General features: G+C 34.1%; 2 protein-coding genes across 6 annotated transcripts; both read right to left on the reverse strand.

Annotated features, from left to right (window-relative positions):
* Positions 1–2,563: 2,563 nt before the first annotated feature.
* Positions 2,564–10,976, reverse strand: LOC7476297 (putative E3 ubiquitin-protein ligase LIN-1). Of its 5 annotated transcripts, none has more exons than XM_024589737.2 (15): positions 10,037–10,966; positions 8,592–8,843; positions 8,411–8,496; positions 7,168–8,331; positions 6,909–7,053; positions 6,567–6,824; positions 6,107–6,413; positions 5,573–5,700; positions 5,325–5,441; positions 4,673–4,804; positions 4,100–4,222; positions 3,779–3,889; positions 3,534–3,680; positions 3,133–3,381; positions 2,564–3,040 (listed from the first exon to the last, which is right to left on the reverse strand). In XM_024589737.2, exons 1-15 carry the CDS (start codon positions 10,829–10,831, stop codon positions 3,023–3,025), a joined length of 4,032 nt encoding a protein of 1,343 aa, XP_024445505.2. In that variant the 5' UTR covers positions 10,832–10,966; the 3' UTR covers positions 2,564–3,022. The 5 variants fall into 5 exon arrangements, with proteins under 5 accessions (XP_024445505.2, XP_024445509.2, XP_024445508.2 ...); XM_024589741.2 differs by lacking the exon at positions 10,037–10,966 and adding an exon at positions 9,136–9,194; XM_024589740.2 differs by lacking the exon at positions 10,037–10,966 and adding an exon at positions 9,044–9,067.
* Positions 10,977–19,163: 8,187 nt separating this feature from the next.
* Positions 19,164–22,754, reverse strand: LOC7488103 (transcription factor bHLH68). Its single transcript, XM_002324972.4, has 9 exons — positions 22,173–22,754; positions 21,572–21,887; positions 21,179–21,253; positions 20,892–20,957; positions 20,548–20,613; positions 20,322–20,378; positions 20,105–20,149; positions 19,803–19,847; positions 19,164–19,624 (listed from the first exon to the last, which is right to left on the reverse strand). Exons 1-9 carry the CDS (start codon positions 22,421–22,423, stop codon positions 19,493–19,495), a joined length of 1,053 nt encoding a protein of 350 aa, XP_002325008.2. The 5' UTR covers positions 22,424–22,754; the 3' UTR covers positions 19,164–19,492.
* Positions 22,755–23,014: the final 260 nt, after the last annotated feature.

Consider the following 23,014-nt stretch of genomic DNA (forward strand, 5'->3'; position numbering starts at 1 on the left):
CTAAGGGGTCCTCCCCTTATTTATCGTTTGTATCTGTATCCTGAATCCTCTTCCGTACCAGAGATGGATCTGGACCATCCCAGAACAACTTATCATTTAGCAATATCCATTACAAATCCACTGAACCGAAGCCAGGGCTCTGATACCAACTATAGTGACCTTAAATTTTAAATATAATTTCAAGATAATTGGCATTTCTATTAGGTGAAAAACCTAAGAATGTTTTTTTTTTTATATTCTACCGTAATTCTAATAGAGTTTCCCCTAAAGAACCAAGCTTGAAAGAACAATGTTTAAAGTTGATATGGTTTATATGATTTTGAAAGAACTAAAAACTAAAATCACATCAATTTTAAATGTGTGATTGTGATTTATTATATGTATAAAGTAACGAGTGATGAGTACTCTAGAGCAAGGTTGTTAAAATTGCAAGATAACTTGTAAAATCATAAGATTTTACGAGTCAACATGTATCTGACGTGCTAAATCAGACTTAACTCGTGCAAAATCGGTAAAATTGGTAAACTCGGTCCGATTTTACGAGTTTACTAAATTTGTGATATGAACCAAGTCAGGTCCAAATTTGGCCTTAAAATGTCTGTTGACTAGTTTTGCGAGATTGAACATATATTTCAAGCCGTATATTGGATAAAGGTGGAATTTTACAGGAAAATATTAGATACATAAACATATATTGTGGTAAATTTTTAAGTCAAATAGAGTTAGGAAATATAATATTTCAGAGAATCAAAGTTAGTAAACTAATATTGTCAAATATGTCAAACAAGACCTTGATGTACTGTTTGGGACATATCTAGAACTACTGGTGGAATTTTGCTTCGATTAAAGTTGGGATAGAAATTAGACATCTAAAACTTTCCAACTATATATCGTAGGCCCAATAATTCATCCAAACGAGAGAGAACAACATGTTTCAAATCAGAAGAGAACGACATGTGTGAAATCAGGACTCAAATCTGCCAAGAATATGCAAAAATTGAAGATTTAGGCTACATGGAGGAATTTTAACATAAATGCTTTTTTTTATTATTCTATTTTATTTATTTAATTTTAAATAATTATTTTTAATTTGAATTTTTTCTAGCGCATTAGACATTGTTTAGGGGTTTATTTTATTATTGAATTTATGTTAGTTAATTACTAATTTAAACTCATTAGCTTGCAACTCAAAAGGGGTCTATCAAGACTTATTGTGATGGGAACAACTAGGTTGTCACTAGGTTTATGTGTGCTTCCTACATTTAAGTGATTCCCCTGTATTGAGAAATTTTATTCTGAGACTTTTTATTTCTCCATGTTATTAATTTATTGATTCATACTCTGTCATTTTATTTATATATATCACTCATTGATTATAATATTGTCAACTCATTTTATCAAATTTTAATGTAATTTAATTTCTTGACTAGAATTATCAATATATAATTAGTTAAAAAATTATTTATGATTTTATGATTCGAGTTTATATTATATTTTTTATATCGTATTAAAAAAACATTTTTGACAACTTTGTTATAGAGCACTAGAATTCTTTCTAGGTAATTTTATCATTAAAAAACAATTAAAAAAAAAGCTTTTCTGACTCAAGTGATTCTCCAAGAAATGAAAATAGAAACACGAAGAGATATAAATAAAGGTAAAGAAAAAATAAATAAAGAATATGTCTACAATTTGCAGAGGGGAAAAACCAAAAGAACAAATGTTCTGCCTTTTCCCCTTAATATTACCCTTTTCCACATTCTCGATATAGATGTAACAATACTGCAAATGGGCATTATTAATCCGTAGGCTGCATTGGGCAGTGAAGAAACAAGATTTATAAATATATTTTTATATATCTTTTCCAAAAAAATATCAGATAAAAAAAAATATACAGGTATAATTTTCTCGTATTCTTAGATGCATTGAGTTGACACGTGCCATTATCAAACGAGTCTCCATTCAGGCGCGCTAGTTCCAGCACTATCCAGACCCAAGTGATTGATGAGTCTAGCCAACGCTAGACTCAAATAATGCTAGGTCTAGAGCTTGCTAGACCCAAACACCTCATGGTTCTGGTAGCATGTGCTAGACCCAACGCGTGGGTCTTGCAAATGCTGCCAACCTAGCGCTTGAGTCTGGTACCGTTTGGGTCAAGTACTATCAGGCCCAATAGCTTGGCCTGACATACGTGTGTTATCTGAGAGTGTTGAACCTAAAGGTTTTTATAATCGCACCTCGAGTATAACCAGATTCGCTACACTCATGAATTCAAATATAATACCCAAATCTAATGTCATTAATTTTATATATTTTTATATAAAATCTTAGAGGATATATTTCTCAACAAATAATCTTAATTAAACAAATCTACATTCCTCCAATATCATTAGGTGTATTAAAGTCTCTCATGACATACTGTATCTTTATCTTTTTGCTGGATAAAATGAGTGAAATTCAACTTATAATAAAACTCAAAAATATTATAAATTTAGAGTTACACTCCAGTCCATTCTCTTCATAAAAGGATAAGACTAATGGGCTATATATACACCATGAATCATTCAAAATAAAGATTCAGAATCTTCATTAATGTTATAATCCTTTATCTCTATAAAAAAGAATATTTATTTAAGCATATAAAAATTCACACATCCACCAAAAAAGATTTTTCTGCATATACTAGTTACAAGTCACCCGAGCCTACTAAATATCAAATATCAAGTACAAGCTATAAACTATTTTGATTAAAATGAATAAATAAGATTTTCATGACTAATTAATTAATCGATTATCCAACACCAAACCCTGCCGTTATACGCCTTAGATTTTAGAGACATCTCCAGTTAGGAAAAAGAAAATCTGTTACTCTTCGAGCTATATACAGTGGCAAGAATAATTCTCAAATGGAGGAGTTTATTTGAATCATGCTAAAGAATTTTCAAATAATTAAGTTCTTGGTCGTTCGTTTTGTTTTGGTGAAAAACTGTCATTTGTAAATAATATATAGCAGCCTCCATTTCTAGCTAAGACCCCATGCCTGCAAAACAACAAGTAGGTTTAATTGTTACAATAGAAAGTAAAAAAGAGCCGGATCTTGCAATATTACTGTGTTGTACTTGTGAATTTTACCTGAATCTGGCCAGTTGAAGTGCCAATCACCAACACATCTTCGTTGGCATTCAGAGCCATGCAAAGAACCTTATCATTTGTACCTGTCTGTAGTATTTCAACTCTATTTTGTTGTTTCTTTCTATCCCAAATCTCAACAGTTCCTGCCTTACAGCCCACGTAAATGAGATCTGAGCTTATGGCCATAGACCGCACTTCGAGTATAGAAGGTAGTGAGCCAACCAGACCATAATTGGATGCATTCCAAATCTTTGCCAGCAAAGAAAGTTACATACAGTTAGTATAATAAAAATAAAACATTTAATCTAATGATGTGCAAGTGTAGGAGCATGGGAGAAGCCAGAAATTTGGTGAAAGGGGCAAATTTTTTACTTCTGTTTGTCTTTTTGAAAGAGAGATACCTTCACTGCTGCTCCATCAAAGGGTGAGCTGGCTGAATAAATCAGTCCATTTTGAACTTGAAGTGCATGGATTGGGTTTGTTTTTCCTAGCAGTTTTCTAGATCCATGTTGAATGGTAGCAAGTGTTCCTGTTGTCAAATCAATTTCCTGAAAACCAAAATACCTTTACATTTATCACTGAAAAGGAAAGATATCAGAACTGGGGATGTATTAATGGAGATAATAGTCTGCTCAAGTTCTGATACCTGAATACTACTGTCTTGGCATCCACAGTATAGTTTTCCATGTACTAGAGACAAGCACTTTACATATTTATTTGGATTCAATAATTTGGATCCTCCATTCCATGAGTGAACCTGAGACAAAACAGTATACTGTTTTTCAGCTTCTTTTTTTTTTGACAAGAATCCTGTTTCTAGTTGCACATATATGCCACTTCCTTAGAAGCAAATAGAGAGAGCATCAAAAAGAGAAGGAAGGAGATCCTGTCTACCATTTGAATAAAATTAATTATGCAGAAACGAAATCAGCAAGCAGTAGAAAATATGGAAGCATTTATATGTTACCTTGACACCAGCTCCTTGTGGAATGAAGCAACAAATTCCATTGGCTACCACTAAATTATGAACCTGGTCCTTCATATCATGTACTTGTACACAAGTCAAAGATTCGTTGCCAATAGACCATACCTGTTCGTCACAATTAAGAAACATTCAAGCCTAGAAGTCGAATCAACTTTTGCAAATTTTGCATACAACACCAGACTCCCATTGAAGTGAGAGCCCTTTAATGGCCAAAGGGACATCTGTGATGCTAAGAATTGGAGTGAATAACTGTAACTGTAGGATAAGCTCTTTGGAGGTGACAAGTACACGAGCAAGAAAGCAAGTTATATATCGCAACTAGTTTTGTCATGCAGATTTTGAAACACCACCTTCTGGCATATTTATTTGTATGAAGGTTGCTTTTTTTTTTTCCCCTCTCCGTTTAACTTCTTCAAGGGATGAAGATTTAATGAGGTCTTGCTGGTTTCGACTTTCAACCATGTCTCTGGGTTGATGTTCATCTAGAGTAACTGCCATCTACTAATTTTATTCCATTAACCAAAATTAATTTAGAGAGTTATAAGAGCATCGTACCCTTGCAGTTCTATCCAGTGAACCACTGTATAATTTCTCTCCCGGCTGTAATACTGCCAAGCTAGTGACAGCCTTGGTGTGTTCTCGAATTTCTTGGATGAGATGAAGAATGCTACCTTTACCAGTCCAAACCTTCAGAAATAGAAAATAGAATGTCATTAGATTATCATGTCATCTACTATTTGATAAAACATCACATTCTTCTTCCAAGCACTAGTATTAGACTCTGATTACTATTCTGTTTAACCATGTACTAGAGAAAAACTAGGGGGGACACAAGTTATTCACTCTCTCCATTGAGACAAAGCATAGAAACTATGGCAGATTCTATGGAATGGAATGAGCTGCCGTTTCATTTCTTTCCGCACTACAGATGAATACTTTCAACAACCTGAGGTCTACTCCTCTAAAGTTATTCATCTGTACTGTGGATACGCTGTCTGATTCCAAGTCATTGCTGAGATCAAAATATGCTCCATATCACATTTGCATGTACATCTGGTTCCGAACCATATTTCTACAGTCATTACTGAGATCAAACAATGTGCTGATATGCACTTACTGATATATTTACACGCACACCATCTTCATGTTGTGATCTAGATTCTGTATATTTATGCCGAAAGAAAATGAACCTGGTTTGATGAGGTACCTTTATAGTTCCATCTGAATGTCCAGAAAATATCTTGTCATTGTAGAAAGTAATTGAAAGCACTTCTCCATTCCCACTGCAATCTACTTGAACTAATTCATTATGAGTCCATAATTCCTGTTGTCCAACAAGCACGGATAGTAAGTTCTCTTTATTTATTTTTTATTCTTTTCAAGTAGGAGAAGAGAAACAGAGAGAAAAGTATGTACAATTAAGATATTTTCAACTTTCTGGATCGACAAACTTACAGCAATACTAGAGTCATGGCCAGCTGAGAGAACTTTTAGAATTTCAACTGCCAAGGATGAAGATTTTCTAAGCTCTCTCAGATCTTTCTTAATATCTTTCATGGATGAAGTAAGGTCATGCAGCCCCTCTGTAATTCAGAATTTCAAGCATGTAAGTTTCTAAAGTTCATCAATTCGTACAATTCAGAAGCAATGGATTAAAATAAAACAATTCCGCAAAACCGTTGTCAAAAGTAAATCAGTGTTTTCCCACTGCATCTGAATTCTACAGTGATTTATTTAACGTCCAATGGAATCATTTTTAAGATAGTTATAGTATTTCTCTTCCATAATGCTATAAGAACTTCTTAGCCTTCTGCAATCTTCTTTGTAGTGACTTGCAACCAGATAGCATGTCCCAAACATGCAAAAGAATTCATAAAATTTTGAGCCCCTTTTTTTAAAGAATCTGGTAAGAGTGTTTGCATTGTTTGAGTGCAGGAACCTAAAATGAGTAGGAATTCAAACTGTCTTGTTCCAGAGCTTGCTGCATACCAGGGTCCTTGATGAAGCTGTTTAGAGCCACCAATGAAAGGACTTTGTGTTCAATGTCCTTCGAAGACGTGAATATTTCAATGAGGAGCTTGAGAAAGCAAACTCGAGCTGCTGCTCGTATCCCTGTGTCTGGAAGAATGCCAAGCATATGTACAAGCCAAGTTGCTGACACAAAGCATGCTGAACGTAACTCTGCACATCTACTCCTCATGCCTTCTGCTAAAGCTTCAAAGAGGAGACCAAACTCATAGCTTACTAGAGCAAAGGCCATTTTTCTTTCCCATTCTTCAGCTGCCTTCTCTTCTTCCTATTGATGCAATGGAAGTGGTAAAATGATTTAGACTAAGTAGAGAGCATGGACGATACGGTGTCTTAAACTGCCGAGGAAAAGCATGCGCAGCCCTAAATGATAAATGGAAATAAATAAAGAAATGTTGCTCAATAGTTCCATAGAACTGACCAAGTTTTCTTCAATTTCTCCAGAAAGTTTTCCGAGTTGCTCCATTCGCATAAGATTTTTGTAAATTTTTCCATGTCCAGCTTGTTTCAGAAGAAAAGCTCGGGTTAGGGACTTTCCAGAGACAGTGAACCTCCCTTGCAATGACACAATCGTCTCCGCAGCTGCTATTTGAGCAGCAGGAAATTCAGAATTCCTGAGGCTTGAAATGAGGCTCTCTATTGCTTCTTCACGATATATACTCATCTTTCTCGGCTCAACCTACAGAGTAGACACCAATATATTTGTCATTAGGTCAAAGAAGCTAGGACAGCATATTTATCACTTAAAATGATGGCATCATACCAGAAGATCAAGTTGGAGCAGGAGACCAGCCACTACAGGAGACTGATCTGGAAGAGTAACCTGTAAATAACTTAGGAAGATGTGCATTGAACAAAATTCCCCTTCATCCTTAATGATGTGAAGAATTTGCTCATTGAATGTCCTCCTATAGAAAAATTAAGATCAAATTTTCCTCTTTACTGCATACTTCAAAGATTTATCACAAAGATATCAAATTCAAATGACTACACATACAAAGGCAAACTTGAGTTAAAATTACCTGTTTAATTTGACTAATTCATAGAGGAACTGAACAATCTCAAATCTCTCGCCATCACTTGCACTCATGAAGCTGTCCAAAACAGGGGCTAACTCAGCTTTATCCGCAACGGTGTTTCTGCATTTCCCATCCTCCAGCATGCATTTCAATAAGATCCCAACTGCTGCAATCCTCTCCGTCTGCTCAGCTTGCAAGCTGTCAATAATACTTTCGATCACTTTTGTTGAGATAATGGCACTGGCAATTGAAGAAATAATACTATCTTCACTGCTACCAAGGATCTGTCCCAATAAAAGCACTGATGCTGTTTTTGGTTTCAGACACATCTTAAGCATATCATCCTCTTTATTCTTAATGGCTGTTAGGAGGGATTCGACCATGTCCATCTCAAGTAGGCTCATGGTAGGGGGCCTCAATAGATATATCAAAACAACAGCCTCCAGCAAACCCTTCTTGAAGAGGGCCACAATGCAGTCCACGTCAGAATCAACTCTTGTAAGTGTATGGATTACACCTTTGTCTCTCGAACCCAACTCAGACAAGAGAAAAATTGTTGCTTTCAGTACAAGAGGATCAGCAGAATTGAGAAGGACCTCCACAAATCCATTGATAACGGGAGGTTTGGAAAGCATACTTTGAATATCAAATTCCATGGCTGCCTCCAACCAAAATCTCTCTATTTGAAGAACAGCCATTTCGGACTCATTCAAAATTTCTGACATACAAAGATTTGTAATGGCAAGTCTCAGCTCACTGATTGTGCCATCAATGGTGGTCTGGATAATGACACTATTTGGTGAAGTACTTGAAGGAATTTCTTTTGACATGAAGCTTGGCTCTGTCTTCTTCTGTTGAGTTTCTGGTGGAATGGAGACCATACCTGCAGGATTCTGTTCTTTCCAGCTTGCTATAAGCCTTTTGAGCACATAGTTTGTTTTAGGTAGCTGGGTGCAATTCAACTTCTGCCGTGTGATTGGGCATGTTGAGTTTCCTCTTTCAAGCCATTCTTGGATCGCCCTACGTTCATAAGTCTGTCCTGTCTCAAGAGTCACTGGATCATCAAATATATGACTTGTTATCGGACAGACGAAGTCCTTGGGAGGGGTATGTTTTCCTCCGCCAGGTGAGCTATCTGTATCGGCCATTGAATGTTCTGAAGAAGTACTGGTGACAGAGAGAGTCCAAATGTGATAAAACTGAAGCGAAGACTACAATGATGAATGGTTTTCCATACAAAACATACCTACTGAAATCTGCAACGGTAGCCTGCTTTTGTTTTTGGGTTTCGCTTTGTGTGGGCTCAAACAATGCCATTTTTCTGTTGTTTTCCTACAAGACATGACACACAAGATTTAAAACTGAAACAACGGCATAGGTTAGTCAATCCAGAGTTGAGAATCTATCCCCTTGTTGTTATCGATTACCTCAATTTCAGCTTCGGATTCCGAACAACAAGAAGAAGATGCACCAGAAGAGGCCATATTGTCTTCTAAAGACAACTCAGGCTCAGAATCAGAATTTAACGATGTGGGAAATGCTGTCGATCTTCTACAGCTGATATTTTTTATGGTCTCTGGAGAGACCCTTTGAGGATAGGATGGTGAAGAATACTTGGATTTGCTAGCCCCGCTAAAACTAAGGAAATCAACAGATCTTTCTCCTTCAGTCCACATTGGCTGCAAAAAGAGGAGAAAAAAAAGACTGATAACTCAGAAAATGAAACTAAACTTGGAATTGTCAAGACCTCAACTAAAGTTTGACTTTGTAAAAAATGCTGCTAAAATATCCAATCATTCATTCAGTAATTGCCAATTAATAACGAGTGAAAAAGATAGACTTTTTGGGACAGGATAACCAGTAGGTTATGACAACAGACCATTTTCTGCAAATTGGAGCCTGGATAATTCAAAAAATCCAGAAAATAACGACCATACTGTATTCACAAAAATTTGCATACAGGAGGCTTACCTAAAGATGGAATTTCCCTAAACCAGTGCATTTCACATGTGAGAAAGTAAACAATTCACTTCCACTTCACGCTATCATATATTGATAATGTTTTATGCCTTAATTACAACCATTTATTTTTGAGCTAAAATTCAACATGTGGTCCAGGAATCAAATACTCCAAAAAGGGTTAGGCATAACAGCTCATACAATTAATTTTATATTATTAGAACTCAATAATTTCCCCCATTTCTCTCATCTTAAAGTTTGACGCATTCGGACACCATGTTATAAGCTGAATTGAAAAACAATCACAATATCTAATCTAATAGATGAGATAAGAAGGGGGGGAATCCGTGTAACTCGAGGAATTTTCCACGACTTTTTGAATCTAACATGGAGTTTGACCAGTTTGATTTTGTTTATCAAACCATTATTGCCCCCCAAAAAGCACATCAAATCATTAAATTCTTGACACAGACATAACATGGAGAGTTTAAACTTCACAATATCAAACAAAATGTGACTAGAAAGCTACAGGTTCAATTCCCCTCGGTAGCTGGGATAGCAATTTGTATCAGCAGCAGCACAAATAGTGCATGCAAGCGATAGGCTAACACCAGTAACTTGGGTGATAATGTTGGTCTGATAAAATAAAAGAAATGCCAGGACTTGCATGCGGTTCCTCTGTTCATTGGAACCTCTCATACATGTACATCGAAGAGATTCATTGAACTTGGAACATCAATAATCTTTTTTACACAGATTTTGTTTCTTGTAAAATTAATTTGAGCGAAATTGCTGAAATGAAAAGTTACCAGCCCTTTCTTTAATTAGTCAAAGTTTGAAAAAGCAAAAGGTGTAAGAATTTAAAGCAGACAGAGAAAATGTATAATCCATGAAAAGGAAAATGGAGCATTACATTGTACCGTCCATTCATAAAGCCGAGTTCCTCCATCTTGCTAATTTCATCACTCACTTCAGATTTATCAACTTTCCTCAACTCCTTCAAGATCACCGATGGTGGCGTTATCATTCTATTTTCATCACCGTTGGTTACAACCTCCTTAAAATACTTGGCAAAAACTTTGCAATTCTCATCAATAACCTCCTCGTATATGCTTTCTAACTCCTTCAACTCCAATGCTTGATCACCACTCATCTTTGACAGCAACTTCGTACAAGGAACAACAATTGAAACATCACCTATTGAATTTTCATCACTATCATAACCCCAATCCAATGTTAAAGAGGACAAAATCCTTGATCTTTGCTCATTAAACCATCGAAGAACTGGTAGAAGATGGACTAAAAACAGCTCCTCAAAGAGAACAGGAGCAATCTGTGATCGAGCCAATGAAGGGTCTAGATGGAAGATGTTAAGGAGACTTATGGAGGCATTGGTGGGCCGGTTGTTGAGGGTGTAGATGAGAGAGAGAAGTAAGGAGGAAAGGAGGGAATCCGGATACGAGAGGAGAACCTTTTGGGCGAGGCGTAGAGAAGATGATCGAATGGAAGGATTGGTAGTAGAGATGGCGTTTTCGAGATTCTCAACTGCTAAATTCAGAGGTTTGATGGTGGTGGTTTTGTTGGATGATGGGGCTTCGCGGCGGAGAGTGGAGAGAAGATGGTGGCGGTGGTCATGAGGTTGGGAGAGGGTTTCGGAGAGGAAGGCAGTGGTGTGGTGGAGGATTTGGGACGCTGTGGTGGTTGCCATGTTAAAAATTATTGTAAATATTAATTTTGAAAGCAAACCACCCAGAACAACACCACTACGACACCATAAGAACGACTTTTGATCACGATTTCTCAAGAATTAGCACAAACCAAATTCTGCTAGACTCAAACCAAAAATATTCACTCCCTCACAAAAATTTAATTCATTCTTCTTTAAAAGAAAAAAAGAACGGGACGGCCCTTGTAAATGATTGGAGATTGAAGCAAGAAGAGACAAATTTTTGTATTCAGTTTTCACTCTCTGATTTTTCAATTTCACCAGGAAAACAAAACAAGGATTCCATTATAATTTAATTAGCTTTGAATTTTGGCGGCAAAGAGAGAACCGGAATGCAAGAGAGGGACCCTCTGCCGCCCTGGCCGGCCTGATGACCATATTAGGCTGTAGCTCTACAGTGTATCCAAGTTTGCGTAGCTATCTTCTTGGTGTTCCACTTGTCTATCGATGTTTCTTCCATAGAGCATCAAAGATTCAAAGCATTTTACATGGAATTCTTGGCTGGGCCATGCCTTTCCTGGATTTATTTTATCTGCCAAATTTGCAAGCCTTTTCTATTCACCATGTACAGGTTGGAGCAATATACAAATTTCATACTTTGATTCAGTCATAGCATGCAGTTGACGTTCTGGTTACCATTGTTGCATTAATTTATCATATTATATATACGGACAGGAAACATGGATCAGGAAAATGTTAAGATGATTAAGAAATTGCTATGATAGTTTTCGATTTCTTATTAAAAAAAAAGGGAAAGAAACATGCTTCCTGTTTCTGACTTGGTACGTACAGTCCAGTTTTTAGCCGGAAGACTGAGGTCTAGATTGAAAAAAAAATATTAGCATAAATTGATTTTTAAAACACAGGATCATGAGAAATTTGAGATTAAAATAAAATGTTACTAAAATACTTGACATAAGAAACCAATTTGAAAGACTAAACTAAATGTATTATCATGACAAAAAATAAGAGAAAAAAAGTAATCAAGTCTTGAATCCAGGTGTTTGTCATTGTGCTAGTTTCTGCTTTAAATGTCCTTTTAAATTATTTTTTTTATCTGAAAACAATATCAAATTAATATTTTTTTAAATGCTTTTCAATGATTTTAATATTTTTTCAATTAAAAAAATACTTTTAAAAACACTATTTAACACAATACCAAACACACACACTAAATCAACCCATATCACCACAAGTGCTAGTAACCATTGTTGCCTCAAACTCAATAGAACAAGGATCACAATATCATGTGCCTCGCCAACACCACCACAAATATTATACACAATTGTTGTGATTGTGGATCTCGATTTGTGCCGGTGTTGATGTGGGTTTTAATTAAAATGGTCTATTATATTATTTCTAAGGTTAATTAATATTTGACCATATTTTATTTTTTATAAATGAAGAAAAAAATGGATTTAGGCAGCTCATAATAGGCAACCTGGCCTACATTAATATTATTTATATTACTAAAATAATTTATAAAAAAATAATGAAGAGTTATATCTGACAATAATTGCCAGAGATTGTAACTCACTCTTTTTTATATATATATATATATATATATAAACAACAAAGTAAGAAAGAGAAAATAATGTATTTTTGTTAAAGAGAAGAAGAGACTCACAAAAAACTCTTTACTAATTTTTGAACACAAAACATGATTCTTTATTATTTATTGTGCTTATGCTTATGCTTAGAATAGTGATACAAGTTTCTTATGACATGATTATATATATTTTTTCTATTGCTATTGTTTCCAACAATGGTATCAACACATATTGTTACTTATTTTTTTAATCTAAATAACATGTTTGATTTGTTAATTTATAACATACTTTCAATAAAACAAATGAATAGAAGTTTAGTGGGGTTGGAACTTGAACTTTCTAGTATATGCCGTAATTTTATGGCTATATACTACTGAATTTTATATGCATGTGTGCTTTTAACTATCTAGATTTTGGTGTTTATGAACTGTTGATGCAATTCTTTAGATACTTCTCCTAATTTTTGGCAATTGATTTATGGTTATGTTAAATCATGTGCCTTAATGAAAAATAATATAGAATCTGATGATGTCCCAAAAATCCAAGTATCTTAGAAGCAATGTTTATATGTTGGATAATCAGTTAATCTCTTGATTCTAGAAATCTGACTCATTCTCCTTAGCCAAGGTAGCTGGTAAACTAAGGTAGTTGGTGGCTGATACATATAAAAGGTTTTCTTTTATAAATTTGGAGACTTTCAGATGCTTAACTAAATATATTTTTAAAGAGAAGGTACAATAATATTTTAGAAATAGATGCTATAAAAATATACATGTAATAGAGAATGAAGATTTTAAACCTCATGTTTGAAGGATTCGTAGGGTATATATATAGCCCACGAGTCTTGTTTTTTTATAGAAGGGAGGGGTAGGAAATTAATTTCCTTCTAATAACATCAATGAGGAACACATCATTAATATTGATGGAAATATGGTAGGTCTTTATAAGACTTTTATACACCTAAAGATGTTGAGAGATAAGTATCATTGACCTTAATATTTTAAAGGTCATAAGAATAAACAAAGAAAGTCTTGTGGCCTTATATAGGGCATAAAAAGATTGGCAGCTCACTGAACTCACATGTATTTAGGTTCAACACGTAGCTGAGGCGAGGATGTTGGGTTATCGCTATGCTTTAGCTCTTTTAAACATGGACTTAAGCAAAAATAACATATATAAAACATGATGATCCATCAATTCAATCTTTATGTTTTAAATACGTAAAGATTTAAAATGTTATCAGCTTTAATGAGAGTTTTTCTTTTTTACTTGAGAGTTATTTATCCCATCAATGAGAGACCTTTTTACGTTCCTCATGAGATTTATTTGTCCCATACAGAAATGTTGGGATTCTTTGTGGCCAGGTGACTCATTCTTATTAATGAACAAAAAGATCTTTTACATTTCCCATATAATTTTTATGTCTCACATAGAATTGTTGGGATTCAATGTTGTTAGATGACCTGTCTTTAAAAGAGGTGTCATTTGGAAAACAAAACGATAGTGTGTATTCAATACAATAATTAAATAGATTTCTAGAGATCTGAGATGACATGAAAGACCATTCATCCAATGGTAAGGGTGAAATATTGTTTCCTTTATAACCCTAGTCATTCTTGCTTCCATCTTTTCATTTAATTTTACTCTTTGTAACTTTTGAAAAACAGTTTTGTTGAAGAATCCCTAGCCTAAATTTGCCCTAATTTGAGAAGAAAAATGTCTTTCTAGGTATTTCGTACCAAAAAGCTTCTTTATTCTTTTTTTTTATAACAAAATGGATGCAAAAAGAGTCAAATCTAAAGCTGGTGTTCCAGCCTCGATTATAAAGGCTTGTATGACAATAATCCATCTGCCTTCACCCCCAATATTGGTTGTAGAGGCTACATCTATTAGGCCCTTTACCTGGGGTGTTCCTAAGGACACTAAATAGAGGTTTAAGGATGTTTTGCCAACCTAACTCGTTTTTGGTTGAGTTCTTTTCAATTTCCTCACCCTAACTAAGAAGGAGAGTTTGACCATAAAGGTTGTTGTTGGTGGGAGATCTGGCTTTAGAGAGGCTGGCCTCGAAGTGGTGAGGCAGTTGAAGAGAATTTTTATTATTCCTTTAGCCATCTTAATGATATATGATGAGATATAAAACTACTATATGAATCTTAAAAAAAATGGCTTTGAATGTAAGGAAATCTTTCGTTTAACATTTTTAGTTTGGTTTTATGATCATTGTTTCTAACAATCCTGTTTTGGCAGACTTTCATGATATGCATTCATTTCAAGAGTTATTGGATAGCTAAGAAAAACTATGTAAAGAAGGCCATTACCAAACATAAAACAGACCAGACTGCCCTCCAACAGCTAAGAGAGGAGAAATCTATTGTTGAGGCTGAACTGAAGAGCCCCAATCAATGTGGCATATGCCTATTTGAAGGATAAAATACAGGGTGTTGTCTTTCAGTTAGGCTATACCGAAAGGTAGCTTCAGGTTGCTCAAAATGAAAGGGATACCCTAAAACAAGGGATCCTTGAGGTGACGACCACTTAAGATAGTCTGAGGGTTGAGCTCCTCACTTCCAGTAAAGAAGCTTAGAGCTCTCAGATGCGACTGAAGGCTTTGAGGAAATCTTCTAGGGAGTTCAAGGAATTTTTCTAGGGTTTATAGTTTTATCCGAGATGGTTGGGGATAAGATCTTCATTGCCATATCCAACCTGTATAATTTCTTTAATTAATCAAGAGGAATATAAGTGGAATTTAGTGTTTCCTTCCATTTAGTTCTTATGCCAGACTTTGTTGACATTTTCCCTACTAAGGCTGCATCTGCTCAATACGAGGAATATCTAGCTTAAGAGCCTGACCTAGATGTTTAAGCCGTAGCTCCTCGTCTTTCTTTAGTCATGTAAACAACCCCAGTCATGTGGGGTTTATCCTTATATAATGCTTTTCATTTTATAATCTTTATTTTTATGTTTCATTTCTATGTTGACTTGTGTGATATGTATGAGTCCAACGCCAATAGAAAAAAATGTCATGCAGGGTCTAAAGCTCTTATGAAACTTTTTGAAAGTTTGTATGGGTTAAACCCTATTATTTAGAAAAGTATTTAAGAGAAAATCTTTTAGACAATCTATATGGGTCAATCCATATATTTAAAACAATATTTAAAGTTTCAAACTTTGACAAGAATTGAACTTTAAACTTTGCCTAACCTTAGTAGAATTCAGTAGGATTCACCCCTTGCTTGGAACCAAGAGAAAATCTATGTTACAGGTATATCCTTATCTATCTGATTGAATCTCTAGTGAGTTAGTGAGATGTCTCTAAACATTGCATATTTTAGCTTGATTTTAAATTTTTATTAGTGAGCAAGATCCATATGATGCATTATTCGAGATCAAATAAAAACTAGAAATTATATCTCTAGCTACATGAGAAAATATTTTATTTTTTAATAAAAGTAATAATGTTCCTCTATGTCTCCAATGTAATCTTTGAGTCTCCAAACAAATCATTCATATCTCTAAATAAGTCTTCATGTCTCCAATAAAATTTCCACAACAAGATCTCCAATAAAATCTCCACATGTCTGGATAATTTTTTTATGCATCTAATAAAATCTTTATGGTAAGATCTCCATATCTACATTAAAATATATTTAGCTTCAACAAAGATATCCATCCATGCAACATCTCCTTACATAATATGTTAACATTACTTTACATTCTCCACTTTCTAAATAATAATGATCTTTATCTTTAGAGGAACAAACAAACTAATCAAACCCTTATAATTCTTATAGTTAAACGCTTGTCTCTCTTGTAGATATGATAATAAAAAGCTATAAAAAAAAAGTAACATAACTTGTATAAAATAGTAAGTATTTTCTTCCCCATACTTGTACTAATTAAGTCTTTCAAACATGATTATTTAAAAGACTTGGGTGGCTATGAAAATTTCCATGTCTCCAATAAAATATCTATGATGAGATTTTCATGTCTCCATTAAAATCTCCATAACTCCAACAAAAATGCTTTGTATTAGAGGTTATGTATTCTATCCATGTAACATCTCTTTAGATAATGCTTTGTATTCTTGACTTTCTAAATAATAATGTTCTTTACCTTTATTGGAACAAACAAATTTATCATAATCTTATCTCTCTTGTAGGCAAACTCTCATCTCTCTTATAGACGTGATAACCAAAGCCATAAAAAGATTACATCACTTGTATAAAATAGTAAGTATTTTATTTCCCATACCTTTACTAGTTAAGTTTTTTAAACATGGCTACTCAAAATACTTGGAGGGGGGAGATGGTGGTGTATGAAAAATTATCCCAGTCGTTGTCTTCCTTCTCTTTTTTTCTCTCTCCCCCATCCCCTCTCTCATTTTCTCTCTCCTTGTTGTACGTGTACGATGTCACAACGAACATCCTTATTGATTAAATTTAGGTGTGGAAAGAATAAGGAATTCTTGTTCTTTTATAGTTTAAAGATTTGAAGTCATCACTTAGTATTTTGGTCACTAAGAACCCTAACTGGTTTACAAAGTTTAGATAAGAGGACTGGTTGTGTATATGAAAGACAATATAACCTCTAATACACCCTACCTAAGGTAAGTTGCATTTTTAATTTGTTTAATTATTATTAAGGCTCTGTTGTATTTTTGTAACCATTAATTTGTCTATTGGTTAAAGAATATCCACCTTAGTAAAGTGAAACTTTATGGGTCAAACTTAGTCATTTTAAAGCCAAAATATATTTTATATTTTTGTTTTTCTTAATACTAGGAATGTGTCTTACGTATAAGTTTGTAGTTCTCAAATATTAAAAGTAGAGAGAGAGAGAGAGAGAAGGGGGTTATTTTATTTATTTTGAACTTACTTTTCCTTTTTTAATATTGAAAATACATTTTACATGTAAGTTCATAAATCCTGATATTAAAAATAAACAAATTGTTTTTTTTTTAAATCTAAGACAAATCCTAATGGATATTTACAAACTAGTTGTAAAATCCATTAAATGATTTTTCTTAAATAAATGAAGAAAATATTTTATATTTTACAAAAAAATTATGTGTGAAAATTATCTTAGAATTTGACCATATGCAATTAAAAACATAAATATATATTTTTTAAGAAGGATTTGTTTTGGTTGTTTTTCTATTTTTTAAAACTAGTTTATTTAATATCAAAAAAATATCTTACATATAAGTTTATAATTTCAAATATTAAATATAAAAGGATAAAAATGATATAAAAGATCCAAAATTAATTGCAAAATAGTTCTCCAAAAATATGAAAATTAATAAAAATCAAACTAAGGCATGTTAGGCAAAAAAAAAAAAAAAAGATAATAAGGCTATGAAAAAATGTGTTAGGGCGTATTTGCCAAACATATTTTTAGGAAAAATTAGTTATTGTTTTTCTATTTAGTTTAGAAAAATAATTTTTTGATGGTGTTTTTATTATTTTTTTATTTGGTTTAGACAATCAAATCTTATGCTTGGTAATCATATTTCTCCTATTTAGTATAGGAATCCGTATAATTATTTGTTATGATTTTTTTCCCTCTTAGAGATAGACCTAGGATTAATATAAGTAGAGTTATTTAATTTATATTTTGGCAGACTACTAAGAAAAAATAATTTAATAATAAAAATTTAAAGGAGAGTTTTTTTTTCCCGTGTATTACCTTATTCAACATAATTATCAGAATATTATGTTACTCATGTTTACTATTTTTCTTATATTATTTGTGTATGCGTCAAAACTTTTATAAAGTAGTAATCCAATAGTTCCATACGTTTAGAAATCTCTAGCTCTACCAAAGGTTGAAGCTTTTTGCTTCGTTAGCAGCCCATTGTAAACTTCCAACTTGATATTTTCTTTAAAATTATAGAATTATTGAACAAGTAGGCTGCTCTTGTCCATTTTGCAATGATTTTTCAGAAAATAGTAATCAATTGCTCCTACGCTGCCGAAAAGTATAGCTGCTTTGATCATGTATGCGTTGGTAGAGTAGCTCTTGGGTCATTCCAAAGGATTTTGATTGCTTATTTCAGGCTTGGAAATCCTTTACTTTTGGCAAAATGCAATAATCAGGTTACACCAAATTGGGAGGATACCCATTTCCGGATCTTGCACAGAGTTGCTTCGTTTCTCCTCTAGAGGAAGTGCTTTGGCTATTAGTTCAGAAGTAATACACAGATAAGCAAAACAATAGAGTTTAGCTGCTGGGTTTTGTTTAACTTCTGATTCTAAACCTTATAGCAATCTTTTTTATAGTTTTCTTTCTTTCTTTACAATATAATATTTAACAGTTTTACGTACTTATAGGTATTTTTTGTTGGTTTAAGATTTACAATGTTGTCGGTTAAAATTTTACTGAAATATGTCCGTCGATAATTTTATATTTTGTTACTAATTTTATCAAAAAAAAAAAAAAACTTGATGATTTTACAAATGAAAAATGCGCGCAAAAAAAAAATTCTTACTGAAAATATACCGACGGATTTGTTCCGTTTGTATTTCTATCTGTAAATTATTGATGGAATAATAATGTCGGTGATCGTGTAAAATGCCTTTTGAGTTAGATTTTATAGGAGTTTTTTAGTTTGAAGATTTTATTTTAGGATTTTATAGATATAAAAATAATTTGATGGGTGTTTTTTTTTTTTTTTTTTTGATATAGAAGATATTTTTACAGTAGGGTTTTAGAAATATTGAAGAATTTACAAAAGAATTGATATTCGGAATGCTGACAATTAATAATGATCCAAGAAATGCTGCTTAATCCGTGCGCAACAAGCATTAAAATGATTAACCATACTAGAAGTAGTGCATTTACATGAAAGCATCATCGATCTTAGTAGCAGCTAAATGAGGAAGAACATAGATAGATTATAAGTCTTGATCTTAAATCAGAGTGTTCAAATTAAAGACATTCAGGTCCAAACTAGAGAGCACACACAGATAGCGAAGACCGCATATAGCATCATGAGCAATCAGCCTTAGATTTGAGCAGAGTGACTGCTAATGATGTTATATCATTTTATGAAGCTCCTCGTGTGCTTAAACCTCCCACCAGAAGATTGTTCCGCCTATCGGAACCCCCCTCCAAGAGCGGGAGCCCAGTAGTCTGCTCCATTATCGCTGCCAACTTGCAGTGTGCATGACACTGGAACAAGACACAATCCTCTACTCCTCAGGTCCTTTGGCTCCCCGTGAGAGTCCTGATTATTAACACAACGGTCCAAAGAAAGGAAAACATGTCAATGATATTTTATTTGTTAACTTATATATGGTTGGATTAATTACTAGTATAGAGTAGCGAGATAATTAGAAGGGAAACTTTATTAAATTAGAAAGGAAAAGTGAGAAAGAGCTGGTTTTTAATAAATAAAAAAGTACCTGCTGAGAAGCTCCTTTCCTCTTTATGCAGCTATCATTCAACAGCTAGTCAAAGAAACAACACGGCAAAAGCATTATTAGCTTTCTTGGTTGCATATATAATCTTACAATTTTGAAATGCAAACTCAGATTGCCTTTAACCGTCCATAAAGCTGAGAGCAATGTTCATTTAGAGCATTCTTTAGGGGGAAAAAAAATTCACTGCACAGTACTAGCTAGTAAGGCAGTATCTTTTCCTTTCTGGTTTCAAATTCAAGCTTCCCAAACCCTTTTAAGGAGGTAATGGATCCAATAAAGCATACCTGACCGGGGTCCTCGGGAAATATACAGTTGCTTTCTCCTTGAACCTACAAAGAAAATGTACAATCATCAACCAGTAAGTATCATATAATTAAGAAAACGAATATGTCAAGCACATGCAAGGACATAACCACAGATATATATGCATGAGTTTTTTTTTTTGTTTTTCATGCTTTGGGAGTGGAGAAGTTATGGAATTTTATAAACTCAGTTTCTTACAGATTGTTGCTGCCTCATATTTGTGGATCCACTGCCCAAGTACGGTAAGCTGAGAGCCTGCAATATATTCGAGGGGGTAGGAGGGAATATATATAAATATATATATTTAGGACTTCAATATCTAAAAGAATGTTAAAGGAATATTGTGTAATACTTAAATCTTTTGCAGGGTGCCATCACTGGTTCATGGTTGTTCGTGAAAATAAAAGGAAGAAAGGAACATCACCTCAATTTGGCTCTGAAGGAATCTGATGTACCCAATAGCTTCTAACAAGACAGAGGCCGTGTCAGTCTGCAAAAGAGAGAATACCACACCACAAACATCCAAAGTCATATTTCTTGTCTTCTTTATAGCTAGGTTTACGTGAAAACTCTAGCCTTAAAATAAATAAATAAAAAATGTAAATTAGAAAAACAGAAGATGAAGGAAAAGGGGAAGCTTTTATTAGTGGGAAAAATCTCCTTTTATGTATATCCATAAAAAGAGTTGTGTTTGTTTTATTCCTTTTTTTTTATCTGCGAGATCTAGCAATATTTATTTTTTAATAAATAAGAGAAATTCAAGCTCACCTTCCCAAATGGAGAAACAAGCTGGTGAAGAGCGGTAATCCTATCACCTAATTTCTCCTTCCTCACCTGGTGAATTCAAACATGCATGTACTTAAAATTGTTTTCTTCTTCTTCTTTAATCTCTTAATGAAGAATTAAAGATGCAAATTAATTAAAAGAATCACCGTGGTTCAAGAAATGGACAATCAAGAAAGACAAATACAGCCACCACCCCAGCGGATGTTTGTGCATGTGCGTGCTCTGTGTGTATTATGTGATGGAGGATTCTCTTCAGATGTGTACATTACCTTAAAGGTAGGTTGGGCGGAAGAAGATTGAACCCTAGCTTTCTTTACTGCCCCACCATTAGCGGTGCTGTTACACTACCAAAAGGGAAGATAGCAGAAGAAGTATTTAATAACAAAACTGATTGCTTCAAGCCTGTTATAATACATATAATTAACAGTTTGAGACCTAACAAAACCATTAATCTAGATGTAGAATGAAGAATTTATAAAAAATAAAAAAATAAAAGGTTTTCTGAATTCTCTTCGTTGGATAACCTATTCAAATTAATTAACGGATATTGATTTTGGCCATCATGAAGGGATACGTGAACAATTTCCTGTTGAAGCCCTAAAATAAATAGGATTTCTTAATGAAAAGTCAGTGGAAAATAACCCTTTTTCACTCTCACTCACATCAGAAGATCGATCTGGTGGTGGATGCCTTCCATCTCCTTTGCTGGTAGAGAAATCCAACATGTTACTGCTGAAACTGGTAACACAGGACTTGGGGGATGAAGCAGGTATCACTTGAGAACAAGCTGTAGGTTTTGCAGCTGCCTGGAAATCTTCATTTGCACCGTACACGTAGTTGCTTGCAGAGTTTTCTTGCTTGACATCCATAACCGAAGCACTTGATGCTTGATGTAACACTTGCTCCTCCCAATTCTCCATCTTCTTTGCTTGAAAATTGCTTATATTGCTCTTGTCTTCATCACACACCAATCCACCCCTAAAAGATCATATCACACAAAACCCAAGTAAATCTTAATATCCACTCTTCATTTGGTATAACTCATGATATATAGAAACTGTCCAGGATCTAGAAAGAAAGAGACGAAATTAAAGAGTGCCATCAAACATTTCTAGAAGAAGACCACTAGAACAAGCATGACAAACATGTCTAGAAGAAGACCACAAGAACAAGTATGATTAATAAAGCACATCCATAAAGTTGCATCAAGAGTACTTATGAGGTGTGTGTGTGGGAATGAGAGATAGACAGGGAGAACTTTACAGAAGTAGTTGGCTCCATGACTCTGGAAGCTGATCTGGGTTATCATAATTCCAAGAAGGAAGAGGAAGAGAAGATGATGAAGAAGAAGAAATGGAAGGTAGGAATTGAGGGAAGAGACTAGGAGGAGGCAGAAAAGGAGAGGGTTGTTGATGATGAGTTATTGGTGGCCTCATATTGTTGATGCTCCACCAGTTGGGGTTGCCAGCCATCATTTGCTGCACCGGTGAACTCTGCAAAACCCCTCTATTCATTGCCTTCCTACAGAATATATATTTTTCCCCCTTGGTATATGATGATCTCTTTCACTCTAGTTGTACTAGCAATAAATCTTTCTCTTTTTTATTTCTCCTCCCTTTTCTTGAAGCTCCTAAGCAGGGTCTTTGTAGAAAGTTTGAGGGGTCTTCCTGTTCTGGATTAAATAGAAGAAAGTCCTCCTGTTGAGAGAATTTAAATCATGGAGGTTTGAGAACCTGTCTTTGTTTCTCTCCCTCCTTTCTTTATTACTTTACTTTTTTCTTCTCTCTTTTTTTTTCCCTTTCTTTTGTATGTTTTTCTTTTCTACTTTATCTCTGCTTTTGCTTTAGCTCAAAGTGGGACACAAAAGGTATTATGAACTCTAGTTAATTTATAATACTAAAAAAAAAAGAAAATGATTTCACTACAATGACAGCAGGTGTACACATTTTTCCATCATGTTTTATTGTGATTTAATTTTTAGCTCATACTTTATGAATGTACCGAATATTATTTGTAGAGATGGTACTTTATAATGAGATGTTTCTTTCTTATCACCAAAATATATTCCAAACATCAAAATAAGATTTAATTAAACCCAAAATCTC

Source organism: Populus trichocarpa, chromosome 18, assembly GCF_000002775.5.
Source record: "Populus trichocarpa isolate Nisqually-1 chromosome 18, P.trichocarpa_v4.1, whole genome shotgun sequence".
NCBI lineage: Eukaryota > Viridiplantae > Streptophyta > Magnoliopsida > Malpighiales > Salicaceae > Populus > Populus trichocarpa.